We start from the raw sequence: 24,583 nt of genomic DNA, 5'->3' as shown, positions 1-24,583 counted from the left end.
CCTTTAATGAAACCCCCAAATCCAAAAAGTCTCGTAAAGAGAGGAGGAGGGATAGAGTTAGAGGCACGGTTATGGTAGAGCAGCTAATTGAGCCTGAAGGTAGCACGGGAGACATCCCAGGTAACATCAGAGAGCTACAGGAACAAGATGAGTCTCTAAAACCTTTGTTTTTAAAATGCAGCCAAGGCAACAGTTTGAGTAAATGTGACATGCAGTTCGTTGTGAGAAACAACATTTTATACAGAGTGAAAAATGATGTTGAGCAGCTTGTAGTACCTACCTGTATGCGACAGAACGTGCTAAAAATGGGTCATTCGGAGCCGTGGGCAGGTCATTTGGGACAGGATAAAACTCTGAACAGAATAGCCGCCAGATTTTTCTGGCCACGTTTACATTTGGACGTAGTAGAGTTTTGTAGAACATGCCCTCAGTGTCAATTGACAGCTCCTCAGAAGAAGTCTGACAGGGTCCCCATGATTAACATGCCCATAATTGATGTTCCATTTGCTCGTATTGCTATGGATGTGGTTGGTCCTCTTCCTAGAAGTAGGACTGGTAACCGTTACATTCTTGTGATTAGTGATTATGCCTCTAGATATCCGGAGGCGTTCGCACTTAGGAAAGTGAAAACGCGGCAAATAGCTAACGCTTTGATTCAGCTAATTTCTAGAGTGGGGATACCGCGGGAGGTATTAACGGATCTGGGCACCAATTTTACGTCTAAACAGCTTAGAGAGGTCTTCTCACTGCTAGGCATAAAAGGCTTGAATTCCACTCCATTCCATCCTCAGACTGACGGGCTCGTAGAGCGCTTTAACAAAACTCTGAAATGTATGCTCAAGAAGTTTGTTTCAGAGACTGGTGCTGATTGGGACACATGGCTGCCATACCTGCTCTTCGCCTACAGGGAAGTGCCCCAAGCATCTACAGGATTCTCACCCTTCCACCTCCTGTATGGTAGAGAAGTGAGAGGCCCTCTGGATGTTTTGAAGGAAACCTGGGAGGGGCAAGGCAAGGAGCAAAAGAGTAATGTGCTGTCGTACGTGCTCAAGATGAGGGACAAGATGGCTCAGTTGGTGGAGTTGGTCAGGAGCAACATGGAGGATGCACAGCATCGCCAAAAATGCGGCTATGACAAGCTTGCAAAGGACAGAGAGCTGCAGCCAGGAGATCGCGCTCTCATTCTTCTCCCCACTTCAGACACTGCGTTGCTGGCAAAGTGGCAGGGAAGTGTTGCGTAGAGTTAACAAGACCACATATGAACTGTTGCTTCCCGATAGGAGGAAACAACACAGAACTTTCCATATCAACATGCTGAGACTGTGGAGAGAGCCCAAGCAGGGCACTTCGGAACAGCTGTGGATAAGAGCAGTTGAAGAAGAGGAAGAATTTAAAGAGCAATACTTACCAGGTACAATAGGACATGATGTCCCACTCGAGCTGTCACATCTCAGCACACAGCAACAGAAGGACCTTGTTAGCGTGTTTCCTCCAAACCTTTTCAGGGATGAGCCTGGCAAGACCAGCATTATGCAGCATAACATTCGTCTGCTGAAATCGGATCCAATCAGACAGACGAACTGCAGAGTGCCGGCACGCCTGATTCCAGACTTGAAAAAGGAGGTGCAAACTATGCTAGAGCTGGGAGTGATCGAGCCATCAAAGAGCGAGTGGTGTAGTCCGGTGGTCCTAAGAAGGACGGTGGCCTAAGATTTTGCATTGACTTTTCTAAATTCAATTCGGTCTCTGCTTTTGACCCATACCCCATGCCTAGAGCAGATGAGTTGATCGAGCGACTTGGGAAGGCGAAGTACCTCAGCACTCTGGATTTGTGCAAGGGGTATTGGCAGGTGCCGCTCTGCCCAGCAGCTCGTGAGTTGACTGCTTTTCGTGTTCCATCTGGGCTGTACCATTTTGCGGTCATGCCCTTTGGCCTGCATGGAGCGGGTGCAACATTCCAGAGACTTATGGACGAAGTGTTGAAGGGGACAGAGGGCTTTGCGGCTGCGTTTATCGATGACGTGGTGGTCTATAGTACGAGCTGGGATGAGCATGTACGACACTTGAAGGTGGTCCTGCAGAAGATTGCGCAGGCAGGTTTGTCTGCCAACCCAGCCAAGTGCCATCTAGCCAAAAGCTCCGTGTCCTACCTGGGCTATATCCTAGGCGGGGGTCTGATACGCCCGCAAGTGGATAAAGTGGAGGCGGTCAGGCGCACGCCAGTGCCAACCACAAAGAGGCGAGTAAGATCCTTTCTGGGCCTGGTCGGCTGGTACCGGAGGTTTGTTCCGAACTTCTCGGACCGAGTGGCGCCACTGACTAACTTGACTAAAAAGGGCATGCCTCAGCGCGTTAAGTGGACGCCGGAGTGTGAGGCGGCATTCAAAGATCTGAAACAGACTCTGTGTACGGAACCGGTTCTGCGCAGCCCTGACTTTGAGAAGCAGTTTGTGGTCCAGACTGATGCTTCAGGGTGCGGGTTAGGGGCTGTGTTGCTTCAGGGAGAAGCAGATGCGCTGCAGCCAGTCCTGTACATCAGCAGGAAGATGTTTCCACGAGAGATGAACTATTCTACAGTAGAGAAAGAGGCCCTTGCTGTGAAGTGGGCTCTTGATTCCCTTAGATACTACCTGACTGGCGCTGACTTCATCCTGGAGACCGACCATCGGGCGTTGCAATGGATGCAGAGGATGAAGGATAGCAACGCTCGAATAACGAGGTGGTATCTTTCATTGCAATCTTTTAAGTTCCAGGTGCGTTACCGGAAGGGGGCGCATAATGTGACTGCTGATTTCCTCTCACGTCCCTCTAGTGAGTGACTTAGTCTAAGGGGGGGGGTGTGTGATGGGGTCAGTAGGTCTACCCCATCACCAGTGTTATAAAAGATATTTAAGTACTTGTTTTTAAATTAAACGATTGATGTATGTGATACTTACCTGTGATCTCTTCGGTCCTGTTCCTTAGGGGAACGCGGGCGCCTTCCGGGGCTTCCCTTATACTGGCTGGTAAAGCCCACAGCCGTGTGTAGAGGGGGGGAGGCGAAATCCGGGAACCTAAAGGGGAAAGGAAAGAGAATGGTTATAAGGTGTAGAAATTAAGATTCATCACTAGATCATGATTGTGTAGGGTTGTTGTTGTTATTGTTATCTGTGTAAGATGGCCATCGTGTTATGTTGTGTGTGTTTTGTATGTTGTAACCCCTGCTAGCCCGGGAATGGATCATGCTAATGTTTGGGGTGGGGCTAGAGGTTTATAAGGGGGATTTTTCTTTCTTGGTTTTTTTTTTTCTCCTTTCCTTTGGGTAGAGGACAATGGTCGTGTCTATGTGGCCTTGCGGCCACCGACACTAGCTGGCTGCTGAATGCCGGTGGAGACCAGCCAGAACTGCATGGATTGGTGCAGGCCGATCAGTTCTGGATTTATTTGGTTTATTTATTTTCTCTTTGCTCAGCGTTTTTGCTTTTCTACTTGTATCGTCTCTACTTGGAAATAAAAGTGCTCAAGTGTGCATCTGGCTCTTGGAGTCTGATCCGATTTTTGTAAGGTAAAACCCATGCTCACGCCAACACTACCAAAATGGAAGAAATCCCCTTAACATTCCCACACGGTGTTACAGGAATACGTCTTAGGTGTTTTCTGAGTTTGCAGTGTCCACAATTTTGCCGCTCCCATGTTGATATTTTGATGAACGTTTTATTTGCAGTTTGTTGGCTCTTCCCAGCCACAGTATCTAAGCAATGCCACTTATCAATTGAGAGTCATTAGTCTAGAAAACCTTCTGCCACATTTGTTTAGATGACCATGTTCAGTGTTCTTGTGCAAATTTTCTTCCTTTTTGTTTTGTTTTGTAGATCTAATCTCAGAAACATCTCTTAATATTGAATAACTTTTACTTTATGGCAGTTTTGACTGGAAGTGAAATAAACGAAGGGTCGTCTCTGACGTTTGCACAGCACAAAACTGTGCAAGTATTCGACTGTGAACTGAGACAAATACAATAAATCACTTAAATAAACACCCATTTTATTTTGCACATTTGCAGTATTTCACATTGATGACTGGACACACACAGCACCTCTCAAAGTGTTTAACGTTCCAAACTCTATATATGAACAACCTCCCTCTAATCTTTAAGCATCACTTCGGCCTCGACAACTGTCTCCTTGGCAACAAGGAAAGCCCCATAGTGTCGTCTAGGCAACTGCATTAAGAGCGGAAAGCATGTGTTTATTATTAGGGGTGGGAGAGTTCTCTGAGGAAGCATCTTGCTCAGTTTTTAGAAGACTTGCAAAACTGAGTGTGAACCTTTAATAGTCCTGTGATCCACTTAGCACAAATTGGTCTGTTATAAAGTCTGTTTTAGGTGGAAGCCAGATTTTTGGGGATGATGCTCTGAGCTAAATGTGCTCCACAATGAATGTATGAGCAAGTATTACAAGTCCTTGTTTTTACGCTCATTGTCCATTTTATCAGCTCCACTTACTATATAGGTGCACTTTGTAGTTCTACAACTACAAACTGTAGTCTATCTGTTTGTATTTCAGTGCTCTGGACCCTGTAATAAAGTCCACTGTAATAAAGTGGACAATGAGCATAGAACAAATGAGGTGGTCATAATGTTATGCCTGACTGGTGTATTTATAATGTTCTAAAAGATTTGAAGGAAGCAAAAATTCTAATATTTGATGGTGAGTGTGATAAGCAAACTACAAGCATGGTGATGTGACAGAAACAGCAGTGTATTTTTCTGGTATTCCACTCAGGCCAGTTGGAGATCCACCTCAGAACCCACGCTTGGCTCTCTGACTCAATGCACAGTAGCATAATGATTTACTGTTCATTTCACTTTTGTTCCAGAAGAGTCCAGTGTTGCCTGTTTTGATGCATACAGATGTAGGTCCTGATTGACTACTGCTATCATTGTTCTTGGAGATGCTTGGTCGTAAGCGCTCTGTATGTTCTTCTGGGTAAATGGGTGAATATGAAATCACGTTCAACGTCTTCTGACATTAGCACATTCCGCTTGTTTGTAGTTGGATATATTCAATAGATTTCAACAATGCTTTGGTCTGAGGATATGCTGCAGTCCGCTGGCTCACTTGGCCATGTCCTCAGCTATTGCTTTCCCCATCTTATCCTTCAGGTAGGCCTCTTTCTGCCAATCGGACTTCAACTCCAGCCACTCAAAGTATGGCACCTGCAGAGAGACAGAATATATGCATTGGAATAAAACATTTTAAATGCTGAAGTAAACCTATATTTTGCTGTGGTTGGAAGAAAAACTTGTATCTCCATCTTGTGTCTTAAAAGGAGAAGGAAAAAACCTACTTTACTTTTGATGCAAGTCAATGGAACCAGACACCCCCGACAAAACGACAAAAATGGAGATACAAAGTGGCTAGAAGAAAGTGGCTTATTATTCAGGGATGTCCCTTCACTTTTTTGATAAGAGCCATTTTTAACAAGTTATGTAGATACAAAATATGTTTTTTGTGCAAAATAGAACCAAAACTGAAAAATATACCTTCTACCTTAAATGGAATGGCAGTTACATTTTACATGCACAAGGTGGAACAGAATAATTATTGGAATAATAAGCCAGCGTCAGTTCTGTTAAATTTCTCTTTTGTATGGAGTTAAGTCTGTGCCACCAGAACCTGAAATCTGAATTTGTGATTCCATACCTGAATTCCTCATGCTTTTCAGGTTGAGAAATTCAGGAGGTAAAATTCAGGGAATCATCTGGGATACGCGGGAAGAGCAAACAAGCGTATATGTAACTGAACCCACTCCTGGCCGATCATTAAACATCTCTGGAAGTGGCTTCTTTGTCACTGAGTACATGCCGATGAAGGACTATGGCAGAAGACCATGTCAGTGGAACTTTTCTAATTGTAAGTCGCTTATTCTTCCTTCTCTTTATTTAAGCTCACATCAGATATTAGTATTTAATGTTTTATTGGTTTTTCGTAGAGATATAAACTGGTGCTTGATTTTTTATAATACAATTAGTGATTCGATTACATCTATGCTTGTTTGCTCTTCCTGAGTACCCCGGATGTTTCCCTGAATTTCTCGACCTAAATATCTCGACTTGAATTTCCAAACCTGAATTTTACCACCTGAATTTCTCAACCTGAATTTTACCACCTGAATTTCTCCAGACCTGAATTTTACCACCTGAATTTCCAGATCTGAATTTTACCACCTGAATTTCTCAACCTGAATTTTACCACCTGAATTTCTCAACCTGAATTTTACCACCTGAATTTCCAGACCTGAATTTCTCAACCTGATTTTCCAGAATTTTACAACCTGAAATTCCAGACCTGAATTTTACCACCTGAATTTCCAGACCTGAATTTTACCACCTGAATTTCCAGACCTGAATTTTACCACCTGAATTTCCAGACCTGAATTTCTCAACCTGGATTTCCAGACCTGAATTTTACCACCTGAATTTCTCAACCTGAATTTTACCACCTGAATTTCTCAACCTGAAATTCCAGACCTGAATTTTACCACCTGAATTTCCAGACCTGAATTTTACCACCTGAATTTCTCAACCTGAATTTTACCACCTGAATTTCCAGACCTGAATTTCTCAACCTGGATTTCCAGACCTGAATTTTACCACCTGAATTTCTCAAGTTCAGAATCACAAAATCAGGTTCTAGTGACACTAATTTAACTCCATACATTTGTCTCACGCATACATCAGACATTAATTATTAACTGGAATTTGAATAAAATTAGTCATTCACACTAAAGTAACAGCTGAAGGTGTTGCTGCGTCACTCAGCTAAATAGGATTAATACTAGCTTGGTCTGCACTGTTTGTACATCACATACATACATACAACATGTTTGATTAAATTCACGTGAGATGAAGAATTTCCACTGGTATACCAGCCACTACTAATAAGAAGCACACTGGACTGGAACTCAGACGCTGGCAATCAGAAATTCAATGGAAGAAATGTTTTGGTCCTGACTGTGGTCAAAAAGTTTGGCTGCTGAATCCCTAGAGCTACTGCGGTCATTTCAAAAGGAGTTGACTCATTTTATTGTGCTCTCATTCGAAGTTTGAAGTTACGGGGAACCCAGCCAACTCAATCTAGCTCTTCCCCAGGAGGCTGCAGGCTAACAGGATTGGCCTATATGGTGCAGACAGAGACTCTATCCTGTTCTGCAGCCCTGTGCCACCGCTGCTATTTTTATCTCAAAGCCAGCGTGGGACAACCTGCCATGCCAGCCACTGCAATAGGAACAAGACTAATCTGCGTTAGCCATGCTAGCTAGCAACATAGGGGTTTACATGGATGGATTAAAATCATTTACATTCGCAGCATGATAAACAATGGGACAGACACAGCTGGCATACTGTATTTTGTTGTACTTGCATTTGGCTAACAGAGAATGATTAATGCACTTGTAGTTTATTTGAATCTTTAGCATGATTTAGGCTAAATAACATGAGATTTTCCATTCCACTATATCCTACATACTCTTTGTCCATTTTATCAGCTCTACTTACTGTATAGCTGCACTTTGCAGTTCTACAGTTACAGACTGTAGTCCATCTGTTTCTCTGATACTCTGTTACCCCCTTTTACCCTGTTCTTCAGTGGTCAGGACCCCCATGGACCCTCACAGAGCAGGTACTATTTGGGTGGTGGATCATTCTCAGCACTGCAGGAACACTGACATGGTGGTGGTGTGTTAGTGTGTGTTATGCAGTTATGAGTGGATCAGATACAGCAGTGCTGCTGGAGTTTTTAAACACTGCGTCCACTCACTGTCCACTCTATTAGACACTCCTGCCTTGTCAGTCCACCTTTTAGATGTAAAATCAGAGACGATAGCTCATCTGCTGCTGCACAGTTTGTGTTGGTAATCCTCTAGTCGTTCATCAGTGGTCACAGGACGCTGCCCACAGGATGGTGGACAGGTTGGTGGACTATTCTCAGTCCAGCAGTGACACTGAGGTGTTTAAAAACTCCAGCAGCACTGCTGTATGTTTCCATCTTTGTGGGAACAGTTTGGGGAAGAACCTATTTTTGTTCCAGCATGACTAAGCCCCAGAGCGCAAAGCAAGGTCCATAAACGTCTGGCTGGGTGAGTTTAGTGTGGAAGAACTTGACTGACCCTCACAGAGCCCTGACCTCCCATCAAACTAGAACAGAGATTGTGAGCCAGGCCTTCTCCTCCAACATCAGTGTCTGACCTTCTGAATAAATGGGCAAAAAATCCCACAGATACACGACCAAAATCTTGTAGAAAGCTTCCCAGAAGAGTGGAAGCTGTTAGAGCTGCAAAGGGGGACCAACTCCATATTAGTGCTTATGGATTTAGAATGGGATGTTATCAAAGCTCCTGTGTGTGTGTGTGTGAGAGAGATGTGTAGGTGTCCCAATACTTTTGTCCATATAGCATATCAGAAGCAGCCTGAGAGAAAACAGTCTCTCAAGACTGCAAGCGAGTCACAAAACCAATCTGGGAAAAAAAAAAAAAAAAAAAAAGTTTACACTGAAGGAAACAAGTGATCAACGTCCAGTACTTATATCTGTCAAATTAACATATTGACCCTTATTCTGAAGTTACATACGGTGAATCTGACTAAAATGAGCGGACACAAATTTCAGTTTTGTTAATCATTAATTCAATCTTTACCGTATCTGAGATGCGATCAAACTTGGTAGAAACAAGTGGAAATTTGAGCGTAACTACTTTAACCACCTGAAAAAAAACGTTCGTGCCTGACTTCACCAATGCTCTTTTGACTGAATGCACAAATTCCCACAAACACACTCCAAAATCTTGTGGAAAGAGCGGAAGGCTGTTAGAACTGCAAAGGGAAGCTAGTTCCATATTAATGCCCACAGTTTAGGTGTGGGATGTCCAACAAGCTCATAAAAGTGTGATCATCAGATGTCCACATACCTTTGGCCATATCATGTATATTAGTATTCCAGCACGGTTAACGTTCACTTTCCCACTTTACTTTTACCCTCTTTGAACACACAAGAGGTTTGGACATCTGCCTTCTACAGTCCGTACTAACTTTGCGTTAGATTAAAAAGACTACATCATCTAAAAATGTTTTGTTTTTGAATATCGAAGAAGTGGAGATGATTGACGATCCTGTCTCGCATCATGTATAAACCTCACCCATCACCCTCTTTCACTCTTTCTGTATGCACTGCATTTGATGCCATACCTCAACTACCAGAAACCCAGCCAGCTGTAGGTGGCGTTTCTGCATGGCAAAGCGTCCAAGTAGATCTTTACTCCTGGAGCCAAAATGAGGGAACTCCCAAGCCAGGAATGCCAGCCTAAAAAGAAAGAATAAAAGAGTGATTGATTGCCATATCACACTATTATCAGACTCCAACAAATGCTGTAGAAACAGTCTTTAAAAGAGAGCTAAAAACGTATCTCCACCAGTACATACATGGCTGCAGTGCACATGGGTAGGTTAAGCAATCAGAAATAAGTTTATACAATTTCCCCTGCACCCCAAATGCAGTCAATCAGCCAAAACTTGTTTGGTGTCCAGTTTGCTTCTTTAGTTTTGCACTGGAGCTGTGAGGCTGATGTAGCCAAGAACACTCACCACTTACTTGCCTCAACTGTGTTAAGGGCTTTCAAACAGACATGCATGTGTGGTTTATGATCTGGACTAGATGGTCAAGATGAAATGTTTATCTGTCAATATAACCAATTGTGATTAGTGATTTAATGATCTTGTTCCTTATGTTCAAACCACACTTTGGTTATGGTCCTTGCTTCCAAGCTAGATGTACTAGTTAGCCATCACTGGTAGTACTGATCATGGATATACATACGGCGCCACCCTTTTGGGGCAGTCAACATCGCTGCTGCACTGCATTCAGTACCATTACAGAGCAGCAGTTTAATTAAAGGTTGATTGATTGATTGATTGATTGATTGATTGATTTGAACATGTTGGAGCATGAAATGCAAAAGTTCTTTTTGATGTGTTCAATGAATATATTTACTTTCCTGTATTTACATTTATTTGTGTTGCATATTCATTTTATTGTGGAATCTAACAGTGAAAACTGATTGCAGTTAAATAATTGCAATCAACCTGAATAACTGATTAGCTGATTGTGTAATAATTGGGATACGCCTACAATTTCCGCTGACTACCGCATTCGCGCACTGAAGTAACAACAAACAAAAAAAAGTTACATACCCAACACATTAGGCTGCTTACAAATAGAAAATATGTTAAAATTTTATTCAATCATAATTTCATTTACACTGGCAATTCTCACAAGATGAATATAACCTGGGTTTTTTCTGTGCTTCGGATTTTAGCAGGACAAAGACACCGGAATATCTGCCGTGCGAGGGCACAGTTTGTTAAGTTAAGTTAAGAGACCCTTATTAGTCCCACAAATGGGGAAATTTCACCTCCGCATTTAACCCATCCGTGAAGTGAAACACCACATACACACTAGTGAGCACACACACACTAGGGGGCAGTGAGCACACTTGCCCGGAGCGGTGGGCAGCCCAATCCGCAGCACCCAGGGAGAAGTTGGGGGTTAGGTGTCTTGCTCAAGGACACCTCAGTTGTGTGCTGTCGGCTCTGGGGATCAAACCGGCGACCTTGCGGTCACGAGGCTGGATCCCTAACCTCCAGCCCATGACTGCCCCATACAAATGTACAAATGCCAGACGACACGGCAGATTTGGATGGGACCATAAATTCACACACACCGAAAAGGTTAGGGTCGAATTCTTCGGAGACTCACCTGTGCGCTCCCTGAGGTAACTGCTCTGACCCGCCCCCTCCAGGTAAGTGCGGTGCTACGAGTTTCTCCAAGCTAATAGGCTTATTTTCTGAATCCACCACCAGCTCTGCATCTGATTGGTCAAAGCACAAAAGCCTTTTACAAACAATAATACAGTATATACTGATCATATTTCACTGGATCAGATTTTATTTAAAGAACAAATACACCTGGGGGGTGGGGGGTGGGGGGGGGGGGGGTTACATTTGGGTCATTCTATAGAAACATCCATTTTCCATTTTTTATGTCCCTAGCATTTTACAGATATATAAAACGCTATAGACACAATATACACTTGAAAAACTTGTTAGGGTTATAATTTATTTATATTTGAAAATAAGTAATTTTCAAATTTACACCTTTTTGAGCCGTCAATTTAGCAATATTGGTTTTTCAACCAATACAGAATTCCAAGCACAGTCATGTGTGAAGTGTGAGGCCATATTTTGATTTTTTGTGCAATTTTAACTATATATATATATATATATATATATATATATATATATATATATATATATATATATATATATATATATATATATATATATATGATAGGTATAGCAATAATCTCTACATGAATTTGAAATATATGATTTAAATAACAAAGAAAACAAATAAATATTCTAAAATATATGATGAAAGTTCCCCAGGAGTCGTGTCACTGGTGTTACTGCGTAACAAAAAAAAACTCTTATTTTGAAATAAGTCGCACCGATGACATCACTCGACTTCCTTTTACCTGTTTTCTGAAGATCGATGAAGAAAAGCACATGGTGAGTCCACTGTGTCTTTCAGTTATCAGACATTTTCTCATTTAGCTCATGATTTCGTATGAAGCTTTTAGCCGATGTCACCGGTGTGACCGACTTTATTCTTAGGTCATTGTGGAAAAAACAAATACAAATGGATTCAATGACTTATTATAGTGGATATTCCAACCCTGACGACGTGTGGTTTGATGCTCTGTAGCGGCCGTTTTGTGAAATGCATCGTCTCATTAAAAATGTCTCTGGTGTTACATTTCTTATGTGTAACACCAGTGACAATCAGCAACACCAGTGACTTCTTAGCTAGATAAAACAGTGGACGTTCCTGTAGAATCACCCATATGTCCTAACAGTGCTAACAAACAGCAAAAGTCAGCAGTCACCCAAACCGTTTCCCCAAACACATGCCACAATCTTCACATATTTGCATATGTGATGTGGATAAGATACATAAACTTGGAAGGATTTAGTAAAATTACACATTTAAGCTGAAGATGAGATGCTTCGTTACCATGCAATAATACATGTTTATGGGTGACCCCTCAAAGAAGGGAATCTGAGGTCATTGTTATTTCCTTTTTCTCCATCTTTGTTGTGTTCACTTATTGTCCTGCCCTACGTACACAGACGGTTTTCTAGCCTCTCTACCTGTGTTACCCTGCAACCCATCTGCCCCATGATGGTTGATGGTTGTCTTGTGTCTGTGCTTTAAAATCGTATAAACCTGTCTTTGCAACCTGAATTAAGACCTGAATGTGTTTCAGCTGGTGGAGAGAAGTTTTTTTGAATGTATGTATTTATGGAAAACAGTCGGGTCGACTACTTCCAGTGTTTTGTTTGCAAAGTTAGCCTCGCAGCTCCGGTTCTAAACTAAAGAAGCAAAATCTGGACTCCAAACCTACCTTAGCTGATTGACTGCAATTGGGTAAGTGGAAAAACACGTGAACTAGAACTTTTGCCAAATTGTTCCTTTCAAAAATGGAAAGCCTTTTCAGATATTATTCCTTTTTTTCTTGACACCAGGAATTTAATTTACACATACAAATGTAATTCTTACTAGTACAAACTTTTTTTTTATTATTTTAAGTAAATAAATTATTTTATATTATTTATTAGTTATTTTATTCTAAATAAAAATGTAATGTCTTAATACCAAAAAGAGAAAATGTAATTTTAGATACCAGGTTACCAGTAAAAATGTTTCCCCCATTAAAATTAATGGGGAAACTCATGAATTATCACTAGTAAAAATAAAACTTTGCCTAGTAAGAATTCAATTTTATATACTAGTGCATAGTCAATACTCATGGAAATGTAATTTTCACACGTAAATTTAATTCCTAATATAAAAAAAGGATTAAAAGCTAAACCAGCTTTCCATACATGACATACAAACAAAACTGGTGCATGGCCAGTTCCTGCGCACCTATAGTCCAGCCATATACTGTGTTGACGTCAGTGCGAAGGGCAGTCGTACAACTGCTGGTCAGGCTCTGGAGGGCTGTGTGCAGGCCACTCTGCAGGGATGTCAGGCTGGGTGCTTTGACCTGGATGGTCGGTAAGTGGATAGTTGGATGGACGCCCAGGGCTCCAAGAGACTCTAGCTGACCGGAAGCAGCAATATGAAGCAACTTCAGCCTGTAGTTCTCTGTGCGGACAGGGCTGCCACCTAGAATGCAAGGAAACACAGTGTGAATGAAGCTTTCCTTGGAGAGTCACTATAACACACTGTACCACTATAAAACAGCACTGCACACCTTAGTGCTTTTCTTATTAACTGGGGCTGCAAGGTGATTTTAATATTGACTGATCTATCAGTGGTTAACTAACTACACTTGGGGTAGTCGTGGGCTGGAGGTTAGGGATCTGGCCCTGTGACCGGAAGGTCGCCAGTTCGATCCCCAGGGCTGATCCATGACTGAGGTGTCCTTGAGCAAGACACCTAACCCCCAACTGCTCCCAGGGCGCTGTGGATAGGGCTGCCCACCGCTCCGGGCAAGGGGGCTCACTGCCCCCTCGTGTGTGTGTTCACTAGTGTGTATGTGGTGTTTCACTTCACGGATGGGTTAAATTTCCCCATTGTGGGATCAAGAAAGTACACACACACTTTCTAATCTGAAGGGCACAGCGGGTTAACTAATCAAACCTATATGTGGTTGGTATATTATAGTGGGTAACACCGCTGCCTGGGTTTCAATCCTCTGCCTGGGTAAACACCCTACACTATACCAATAAGGGTCCTTGGGCAAGACACCTAACATTACCTTCGCCTACCTGTCTAAAACGATCAAACTGTAAGTCGCTCTGGATAAGAGTGTCTGCCAAATGCCATAAATGTAAATGCAAATGTAAATATATGCCTCCTGCCATTTCTTCTTCTATAAGGTCATGACACATTTTGGTTTCATTTTGGTGCAACTTTAAGAACTAGCACAGTAACCTGTGCCCTGCTGTGCCCTACTAGGTTTCATCACTAGAAATTCTTTGAGCTCAAATTTTGGAGAGACTAAAACTATTGGTCAAGTCCTCATAATGTAAATGTGTGTGGTGTTGTGTTCCGGACAAATCTTGTAGTGTTGGGGGCTTTAATAACAGCAGGATCACTTAAGAAAAAAAAAAAAATCAGTTAGGTGTCTGCCAGACATTAGAGGAGAGAATAATGTGCGTAGTGCAGGTGGGCTTTCTGGACTGAAGTAGAAAAACACAGTCCTAGGGTATAAAAGTAACCAGCAGGTATTTGCTGACACCATGTGGCGAAGTACAGAACAACAAGCATATCATTGCTGTCCAAAGAAAAAACAAGTATCTCCAAAATAGTAACTTTAGAGAAGACGGCAAAAACACTCTTACCTTTCAATGTAAGTCAATGTAAAAAAATTTTGTTCCAAGAGATTTTAGAGCATTTCTACTGGTCCATGCATCATGAATTTTTTGCCCTACATAAAGAACAGCTGGTTTGTTGAAATGATGTAGAAAATAAAAAAAAAAATCAACAAAAATGGAGATCCATGGTTTTCTTTGGACGGCGCCGATATTACAAGCGTTCGATCTTCTGACCTATGCCGCCCTTATTAAGACAGAAAGACTATTACATACCCCACATGTAGCCGATCAGCTGAGACATTTCTGAAATGCGGTGTGTGTGTCTTTGGTTTAGAACTAGAGCTCCAAGTCTTTGTGAATACCAGCCATGACACGGTCCGAAATGTCGGTAGCGAAGAACTCTTGTTCCTTTTTATCACTCACGGTAAGCCATGCGGTGCTATAAACCACATCAGCAAGCCTGTGTGACCTTAATCTAGACATGGATGCATTTCAAGCAGGTTAAGAGAAGGTTTGGGAGTGTATTTATAAAGACATACTTTGGGCTAATTGGGTGACTACTGGATTCAAGTGGTTAGCAGAGTTAGCTTGGTTGCTCCAGATTTAAACTAAAACAGCAAAACTAATCAAACTAATCTAAACAGCAGGCTTATTATTCAGCGTTTAATCATAAATTATTCAGTGCCTACTACAAAACAAACATGTTAGTAAAGATTGGGATAGTGTAGTGGTTAACACCTCTGCCTTCTACATTGTAGACTGGGGTTCAATCCCCACCTGGGCAAGCACCCTACACTATACCAATAAGAGTCCTTGGGCAAGACTCCTAACACCACCTTGGCCTACCTATGTATAATGATCAAACTGTAAGTCGCTCTGGATAAGAGCGTCAGCCAAGTGCCGTAAATGTAAGGAGACTGAGAGTAAAGAACTGAAGTGTGGGTCTATGTAGGTGGCCCAGTTCAAGGGGTTAAAGCGAAAAGTGACCACCTTGTTAATTAATAGCCCTGGTCATTTAAGACACTATTCCTCACGATCAAAACGTAGAGACTTTTGCCCATTCATCGTGCACCAGTGGGCGGGGAAAATAATATTTTCTGATAATACTGTTTCTCCTCCACCTCCCACCACCTCAGCAATTATGAATGTAATGTCATCCAATGTAATCGAATGAGACTGTGGTCAATTCTTTGCTGTTAAAAGACAGCAAAAGGTCTTTGTTGCTGTCAGAGGAAAATATATGTCCTGTCACCTGAAAGTTTGGTTTGAAAATCAGGGTCAGTAAGAGCAGCGATAAATTCGGGTTTGGCCTGCTGCAGCACGCAGAGAGACCACACCACGTCTGCCAGAAGAAAAGGCTCCAATCCCTGCCAAGAGCCTTCCAGGGCTTCATGAACCTGCACAGGCCACATAAAACAGACTTCGGCTTAGATTAAGGCGTCAGACAGACACGTTCTGCTGAATATTTACTCATTCAGGAACGAAATTTTGCGTGCTTTGATCATTACCCTCCTGTAGAACTCCTCTCTGTTGCTGGGCTGGAAGTTGAGCTTGGCGAAGGACATGAGGAGGTTACAGAGCTGCAGAGTGCTGTACTTTTCACTGTTACTCTGGAAGTGCTGCAAGTGAACGAGAGAAAGACATGAAAACCACAATGCATTATGCTAAAAAAAGAACAGTTGAACCATGGGCTGGAGGTTAGGGAACCAGCCTCGTGACCGGAAGGTCACCGGTTCGATCCCCAGAGCCGACAGCACGTGACTGAGGTGTCCTTGAGCAAGACACCTAATCCACAATTGCTCTCCGAGCGCTGAGGATTGGGCTGCCCACCGCTCCGGGCAAGTGTGCTCACTGCCCCCTAGTGTGTGTGTGCTCACTAGAGTGTATGTGGTGTTTCACTTCACGGATGGGTTAAATGCGGAGATGGAATTTCCCCCGTTGTGGGACTAATAAGGGTCATTTAATCTAATTAATCTTTATGCTCGTGGGTATATTTTGGTTTTTCCATCTGAATTTATGTGACCAAATCGTAAGGGAAATTATTCAGTAACTGCATGAAATAAATGTAAATTTGTTTTTTTGTAAAATTTCCCCTCAAATGAACAGAACGTGTGTTTTATGCTCACACTTATTGCTATAGGCTTATAATTTACTGCAGAAAGCCAAAAATCTCAGACACTCTTTGTATTATTTTATAAAAAATAATTTTTACAGAACAGATCACTGAAGAGACGCCATCTGTTTATACAACCCCAATTCCAATGACGTTGGGACGTTGTGTAAAACATAAATAAAAACAGAATACGATGATTTGCAAATCCTTTTCAACCTATATTCAATTGAATGCACTACAAAGACAAGATATTTAATGTTCAAATGGATAAACTTTATTGTTTTTTGCAATTATATGTTATTCACTCATTTTGAATTTGATGCCTGCAACACGTTTCAAAGAAGTTGGGACAGGGGCGTGTTTACCACTGTGTTACAATAAGCATTTGGGAACTGAGGACACTGATTGTTGAAGCTTTGTAGGTGGAATTCTTTCCCATTCTTGCTTGATGTACAACTTCAGCTGCTCAACAGTCCGGGGTCTCCGTTGTCCTATTTTGCGCTTCATCATGCGCCACACATTTTCAATGGGAGACAGGTCTGGACTGCAGGCAGGCCAGTCTAGTACCCACACTCTTTTACTATGAAGCCACTCTGTTGTTACACGTGCAGAATGCGGCTTGGCATTGTCTTGCTGAAATAAGCAGGACGTCCCTGAAAAAGACGTTGCTTGGATGGCAGCATATGTTTCTCCCAAACCTGTATGTACCTTTCAGCATTAATGGCGCCTTCACAGATGTGCAAGTTACCCATGCCATGGGCACTAACACACCCCCATACCATCAGAGATGCTGGCTTTAGAACTTTGTGCTGATAATAATCTGGACAGTCCTTTTCCTCTTCGGCCCGGAAGACACAACGTCCATGATTTCCAAAAACAATCTGAAATGTGGACTCGTCAGACCACAGGACACTTTTCCACTTTGCGTCAGTCCATCTCAGATGAGCTCAGGCCCAGAGAAGCCGGTGGCGTTTCTGGGTGTTGTTGATATCTGGCTTTCGCTTTGCATGGCAGAGTTTTAACTTGCACTTGTAGATGGAGCGACGAACTGTGTTCACTGACATTTCTGAAGTGTTCCTGAGCCCATGTGGAAATATCAGTTACAGAATGATGTGGGTTTTTAATGCAGTGCCGCCTGAGGGATCGAAGGTCACTGGCATTCAATGCTGATTTTCTGCCTTACTGCTTACTTGCAGAGATTTATCCAGATTCTCTGAATCTTTTGATGATATTATGGACTGTAGGTGATGAAATCCCTAAATTCTTTGCAATTGCATGTTGAGAAACGTTCTTAAACTGTTGGACTATCTGCTCACGCAGTTGTTCACTAAGTGATGAACCTCACCCCGTCCTTGCTTGTGAATGACTGAGCCTTTCAGGGATGCTCCCTTTATACCCAATCATGAAATTCACCTGTTTCCAATTAACCTGTTCACCTGTGGAAAGTTCGAAACAGGTGTTTTTTTTAGCATTCCTCAACTTTTCCAGTCTTTTGTTGCCCCTGTCCCAATTTCTTTGGAACATGTTGCAGGCATCAAATTCAAAATGAATGAATATTTACAAAAAACAATAAAGTTTAGCCGTTTGAACATTAAATATCTCGTCTTTGTAGTGTATTCAATTGAATATAGATTGAAAAGGATTTGCAAATCATCGTATTCTGTTTTGATTTATGTTTTACACAACGTCCCAACTTCATTGGAATTGGGGTTGTAGTGTATAGCCCAGATTTGGGGAAAAATGGGCCGACTTTCAGTAGAAAAAACAAAACTTTCAGCTTCTTTTATGATACGGGTTTAAAATGACATCACCGTCTATTTAAATGGATAGAAGAGTTACAGCCTCATACGACATGCACCTTCTGAACGTAGCTTATATAATGTGAAAGTTGTGAAGAATTTGACGAAGTGCCTTTCAGAACCACCTGTGGTTCCCAGGAGTTGAAGAGGCTTTATGAAAAACAACAAAAACAAACAAAAAAAAACCGTTGCGACATTTGGTCCTGTCTGCTGCTGGTATGTGACTCAGTGGGTTGGTCTTTATATGTGTGGACTGCAGTAATGTGTGTCTGTAGGTAGGTTAAGTGCAGAGCTGCAATAAGTGCATTTGAACCTGTGCAAAACCCTCAAAGAGAGGCAGGTGGAGCCACTTCAGGAAGGCCAGGGACTTCGAACAGCGTGTGACATCAGTGGAGCTCATCTCGGGTAACCTTGGCAACAGCTCTGCAGCCATCCTTTGAAACACTTGAGTCTGGTGGAAATTCAGCTTACCTGTGGCAGAAAGAGTGATACAGTAGCTTTCAGGAACTCAGGAGCATTTTGAACAAACAGGTGTAAGCACATGCTAACCTTTACCTAATGAGTGGAGGGGGGAGAAATTATAAAATTAGTGTCCCTAGTGTTTACAGATATATTACACTTGAAAAAACACATTAGGGTTACAATTAATTTATATTTTTAAATACAACAACAATATATTTGATCAATCACACCTTCTTGAGCCTCAAGTTAGCAATTTTGGTTTTTAATTCAATTATCTAGATTTCCAAGCACCACAGAAGAGCTCGTCCCCACAGTCATGTGTAAAGGGTGAGGCCATATTTTGGAAAAAAAAGTTTTAAAACTGCAGTTTTAACTACAATAATCTATACATGAGTATGGAATATATCAATTAAATGACAAAGAGAACAAATGGCAATTAGATATTCTAAAATATATAATGAAAGTTCCCCAGAAGTCGTGTCACTGGTGTTACCACTTAACAAAAAAATCTCTTATTTTACAATAGAAAGTCACACCGATGACACCACTCGACTTCCTTTTACCTGCTTTCTGAAGCTCTATGAAGAAAAGCTCATGGTCAGTCCACTGTGTCTTTTCAGTTATCAGACATTTTCTCATTTAGCTCATGATGTCAGCTAAAAGCTTCACATGAAGTCACTGGTGTGACCGACTTTATTCTTAGATAACTGTGAAAAAATCTAATACAAATGGATTAAATGACGTATTTCAGTGGATGTTCCATGTTGGACAACATGTGGTTTGATGCTCTGCAGCAGCCATTTTTGTAAAATGCATTTTTCATTAAAAATGTCTCTGGTGTTACCTTTAACTTCTGTTCAGCGCTGCTGCCATGGTAACACTGAATGATGGCGCAGTGGAAAATAAGCACATGAATTCATGCGCCATCATTCAGAGTTACTCTGGCAGCAGCGCTGAACTATATTATCTGTATTTCTTCTCAAAAGCACAACGTAAAAAAGATCTAAGTAAATGTGATGAGCTGACCATAAGCGAATGCAATGTCCAGCAGGAGAGGTGTTTTGAGTTCGGAGGAGGGTTTCTGGTGCAGGTGGTATGACAGCGCCCGTAGGAGTGGCACCGCACGTCGTCCCTGAGATGCCAAAGCCAGCGCCACCTTGCGGATGTCCTCGGCACTGAACTTCTCCGCCAGCTCCAGAGCCTGGTCCGGACGCAGGACAAGTCAGCATTAGACATCTTAAACCTCTACTTGATTAACGTAAACATGCTTTCAGAATCTCTTTTTTGTGCTCTCTTTATTATTGGCAGTCTTCAAATATTTACAACCTATGACTATAAGGTAATGACTATAGTTGACTATAACTATAAGGTAATAAAATATACTCAGAGGTGCTCCCCTGTGTGATCCAACACTTTCCTTTGCGCTGAGTTTGTAGTCCGTTCACAAGCGCTATGGATGCTACTAGGTGGCTTTGAGCTGAAGCTTTGATGGACGTAACAAGAGTAACCAAGGGAGGTGGGAGTTTTTCAAACAGCATGACAAAAGATTTAGATCTCTGGGGTTGCAACATAAATGTTTAGAAGAGCCAATTTGTCCTTTCAACAAAAATCAAACCACCTTGAGAGCCACAACATTTGTCCATTTCACCATCTTGGCTGTAAATGTCTCAGTACGTCCTAATATACTAGTATAGGATAGAAAATATCATATAAATCATATAAATGAAAACAGACTTACTTTGCTCTGCTTTAAGCTTTAGCTCAGCTATAGCCGCTTTTCTCACATCTCTGGCAGGAAAAGTGGAATCATTTCTTATAAAATGTGTCTCAACGTTTGGAATTTTTACAAGGCAAACATCGCTTAAATGCTGCCTGAGGTGCAATTTGAACAAGAAGCTGGTGAACATTATTTAGTGTGACTTTTTAGTGTTTGTCAGTTTCTCGCTGCAGATTAAAGGCAACAGGAAACCAGCTAGAGTGACTATAAAGATAAATAAGTTAATTTGTCTCCAAATTATTGACATTCGTCTTAAATCTTTCTCTTTGCCATTTCGTTAGCTACTAGCCAAGTGAGACTGTTGTGTGTGTTGCTATGGTGACCAGCAGTCTGTACGCCAACCTTCAGGGTTAAAGGGTGAATTAGCAGCTCAACATTAACTCCAGCGTTTAAGGCCATTCATTGTTAAACTGTGTTGACCGATCAGCAGAGCTTTATTTTACTGTAAAGGAGGATTATTTTAGTTTTACCTACAAATCTGATTCTGCTGGCCAGTTGCAACAGGGCAGTAAAAGAGCCGCATGGTGCCGACTCCTGCACCTGCTCACACAGGTACAACACTAAGTGAATTTAGGCATCACTTCCAGCATGGAAGTTATTTGTAATGTAAACAAACAAACAAAAACAACAATGGGAAATCTGTCTATGATTTTCTTTGTTGTCAACATCAAAAACAATTTAAGTTAAGTGATACTTTTTTGATCCCACAACCGGGGAAATTCCACCTCCACATTTAACCAATCCGTGAAGTGAAACACCACATACACACTAGTGAACACACACACTAGGGGGCAGTGAGCACACACTTGCCCAGAGAGGTGGGCAGCCCTATCCACGGTGCCCGGGGAGCAGCTGGGGGTTAGGTGTCTTGCTCAAGGACACCTCAGTCATGGACTGTCGGCCCTGGGGATCGAACCGGCAACCTTCTGGTCACAGGGCCAGATCCCTAACCTCCAGCCAACGACTGCCCCTAACGTCTCTAATTCAGCTATAGTGTACAGACCTGCATACACAGTGGGCTCACCTTATCTTCCAGTTTGTCCATTAGGAACGGTGAGAGCTGGGCAGCGCGGCCCATGAGGGTGCTAACCGTTCGTGGGTCACTCAACTCTGTCCATCGCAACTCTAGCTGCTTCAGCACAGCTGCGGTCAGAGCCTCGTCCCCTTGCCTGCCAACCAACAGACAATGATCTCACTAGAACATCTTGATAAGCACCATGCAGTTCTGTAAATTCACTGATCTTTCAACATTTTTTAAACACAGAATTCAACCCCTTCTCAGGCTGATACTGGCATTAGTGTTGGGAACACCAACGCAGTCTACACAGGTAGAAGATAAGCAGAATGAGAGCACTGCTCACCCCTGACTGTGGCGGCTGGATGCCCAGTCCACCAGGTAGGACAGCTGCCGGTAAGTGAGACGCCGAAGCCTCCACAGTGCCTCAGTCTGAAGAGAGCGCAGCACTGTAGCACTGGGGGTCAGACCCAGGTTGGAAAGAGAGCGCAGCAGAGACACGAGCGTACCATTCCATATCACTGACACCTGCGCAGGACAAGACGGGACAAGAACAGTAAGACATTCAGCAGCAGCATTTCACTAAAACCTGGTGTACATCCTGTCTGTAGGTTGTTGTCAGCTTAGCTAATATCACTCATTAACGCTGACCACATACACTGGGCAATGTAGTGTTCAGTGACATCCTCTTCTACCATCCCAGCATCAGTTGCTGCATGTTGTTGTCAAGTACTGAGCCTTCAAGTCTAAGGCTACATTCACATTACAGGTCTCAAAGTTTAAATCTCTCTTACATGATGTTTCACGCTCGTGAACGAACCGGCGTCCTGAAATGACCCTCACGCGCACGTTCTACTCAGTAACGTCACGTGAATGAATCACTGCATCATCAGCACAAACTAACGAGCAGAACGAGCTTCGCTGAGAAGATCATTAACTCTGATCAGCTCTCAGCTTCATTATTAGAGCCAGACGAAGGAGAAAAAGGTGAGATGAGCTGCTTTTCCACCGTTTACAGGCTTTATCTTCTGTTCGGCGCTGCTGCCAGAGTAACTCTGAATGATGGTGCAGTGGAAAAAAAGCACACGAATTCCGATCTGAGCGTCACATTAAGGTCACATGGCCACGAACTGGATAAGTGTCTTGGATACCGATCTGCTACCACATATGAAAGTGGCTCAGGTCGGATTTGAAATGATCAGATTTGCGTCCACACAGCCTTAAAAACATCTGAGTCACATTAGGGCAAAAAGTCGGACTTGTACCACTTCAACCTGGTAATGTGAACGTAGCCTTTCATGTGTGGTCCTAGATCGGACATATATATACATTTGTGGCCACGCGACTTTAATGTGACGCTCAGAATTAATGTGCTTTGTTCCACTGTGCCATAATTCAGCGTTACCATGGCAGCAGCGCTGAACAGAAGTTAAAGCCAGTAAACGGTGGAAAAGCAGCTCATCTCACCTTTTTCTCCTTCGTCTTGCTTTAATAATGAAGCTGAGAGCTGATCAGAGTTAATTAGTGTGAAGCATCGTGTCAGAGAGATCGCATTTGAGCAAAAAAAAGGATTTGAGCAGCGAGGCTTGTAATGTGATTTCTAATAAAGTAATGCACATCTCTATGGGCAGTAGGTCACAATCACCTGAGAATTCACTGTCTCCAGCAGATCCACACACCGAGGGTCCTGCAGGACATCGGCAGAGTCTGCTCCTCCTTTCCCCACCACAAGTCGGCTGAGCTGGCTCAGACACGAGGCCGCCTGATTGGGTGAACCGCCTAGATCTTCCCATGCCTGCAGCACCTCTTGCGGACTGGTCGCCTTCTCAACAAGCACGTCCAGTTTTGTGCGTTTAAACGTGACATTTGGCTCCTCCTCCTGAGCCCTTCCATGGCCCAGGCACAGGGGTCTGACAGCCGACCTTATCTGGACCTGGGACCTCAGCGGCTGTGCTGGCTGGGCCGTGGGTCCCTGCAGGTGGGCGGCAGATGCGGAAGCTTGGGGACATCGGGACAACAGGCGAGCCCATCGACCCAAAAGCCTGGTGGTCATCCGAGGAGGTTTTGTACCTGACAGCTAACCAGGTCACAATTAAGGTCTGCAAACAACTGAGACACGAGAAAGAAGAGGGCAGAGAGAGAGAGAGAGAGAGAGAGAGAGAGAGAGAGAGAGAGAGAGAGAGAGAGAGGCAGAGAGAGAGGCAGAGAGAGAGAGAGAGAGAGAGAGAGAGAGAGAGAGAGAGAGAGGGAGGGAGGAAGGAAGTGATGGAGTAGACTGACAAGGAAGTAGAAGCAAAAAAAAAATACTCTTAAGTATTTTCTAAGAACAATGAATGACAATTATTAGATGCAGGCAGTGATTACTGTTTAGATTGCTTATAATATTTGCACAAATATAATAGAAAATATTCTGCAGTGCAGTGAAATCAGTCGCATCAGGTTCTACACAGCCAGGTACAAGAATAAACACAACGCCATGAGAGATCACACCTGGAGTTCAGCCGTCCTCACAGCGATCACGGCCACTGTAAACAAAGCCAATTCTCAAAACACTCACATGAACAGATCAGACCAGGGCAGAGCCTAAAACATCACACCAGCTGCCCGGCTGATCTTCCTGGACTCAGGGAGGCATTCTGACCTTGCCCGTTAGAGGCAGGCGCTATAGAAATCTTACTGACAGCCAAGCGGATTCACAACCGCTAGCGCAATTCCTCACGCTCTCACGGCGGAGCAGCACTGTACCGACGGCGATCGCGATGTCCAGTCTCACCTTTTCTACTCCGATCTCACAAAATCTCCACCGGCGACATTCACATGGACCTGCCACCGAGAGTCGCTAGACATTTACGTCACTCACTAAAAATAAAGGTTCTGGGCGCGTTCTTGGTTTGGCGCCATCTATTTACATCTGTTTACGTCTGAACAAAACTTCTCAAGAAGTGGGTTTTCAAATTGACATACAGTAGAAAATATTTTTCACGTCTCGTAATGTGATTTC

General features: G+C 42.9%; 1 protein-coding gene across 2 annotated transcripts; it reads right to left on the bottom strand.

Annotated features, from left to right (window-relative positions):
- Positions 1 to 4,002: 4,002 nt before the first annotated feature.
- Positions 4,003 to 24,434, bottom strand: tbrg4 (transforming growth factor beta regulator 4). Of its 2 annotated transcripts, none has more exons than XM_017695783.2 (12): positions 24,356 to 24,434; positions 23,228 to 23,691; positions 21,929 to 22,110; positions 21,592 to 21,736; positions 19,817 to 19,991; positions 18,642 to 18,799; positions 15,925 to 16,035; positions 15,669 to 15,813; positions 13,020 to 13,262; positions 10,788 to 10,899; positions 9,221 to 9,335; positions 4,003 to 5,197 (listed from the first exon to the last, which is right to left on the bottom strand). In XM_017695783.2, exons 2-12 carry the CDS (start codon positions 23,633 to 23,635, stop codon positions 5,096 to 5,098), a joined length of 1,896 nt encoding a protein of 631 aa, XP_017551272.2. In that variant the 5' UTR covers positions 23,636 to 23,691; positions 24,356 to 24,434; the 3' UTR covers positions 4,003 to 5,095. The 2 variants fall into 2 exon arrangements, with proteins under 2 accessions (XP_017551272.2, XP_037390138.1); XM_037534241.1 differs by lacking the exon at positions 24,356 to 24,434 and adding an exon at positions 24,140 to 24,327.
- Between the last annotated feature and the right edge of the window lie 149 nt (positions 24,435 to 24,583).

The sequence above is a fragment of the Pygocentrus nattereri genome, chromosome 24 (assembly GCF_015220715.1).
Source record: "Pygocentrus nattereri isolate fPygNat1 chromosome 24, fPygNat1.pri, whole genome shotgun sequence".
NCBI lineage: Eukaryota > Metazoa > Chordata > Actinopteri > Characiformes > Serrasalmidae > Pygocentrus > Pygocentrus nattereri.
Note: the sequence above shows the minus strand (reverse complement) of the source record. Positions and strands in the feature narration are given on the sequence as shown.

Excerpts from the sequence above, each read along its gene's own strand:
- tbrg4 (XM_017695783.2), bottom strand. The coding sequence starts at position 23,635 with ATGACCACCAGGCTTTTGGGTCGATGGGCTCGCCTGTTGTCCCGATGT. Across the intron at positions 22,111-23,227 it reads TGGAGACAGTGAATTCTCAG|GTGTCAGTGATATGGAATGG; the intron begins GTGATTGTGACC and ends TGTCCTGCGCAG. Across the intron at positions 19,992-21,591 it reads TGGACAAACTGGAAGATAAG|GCTCTGGAGCTGGCGGAGAA; the intron begins GTGAGCCCACTG and ends CGTCCGGACCAG.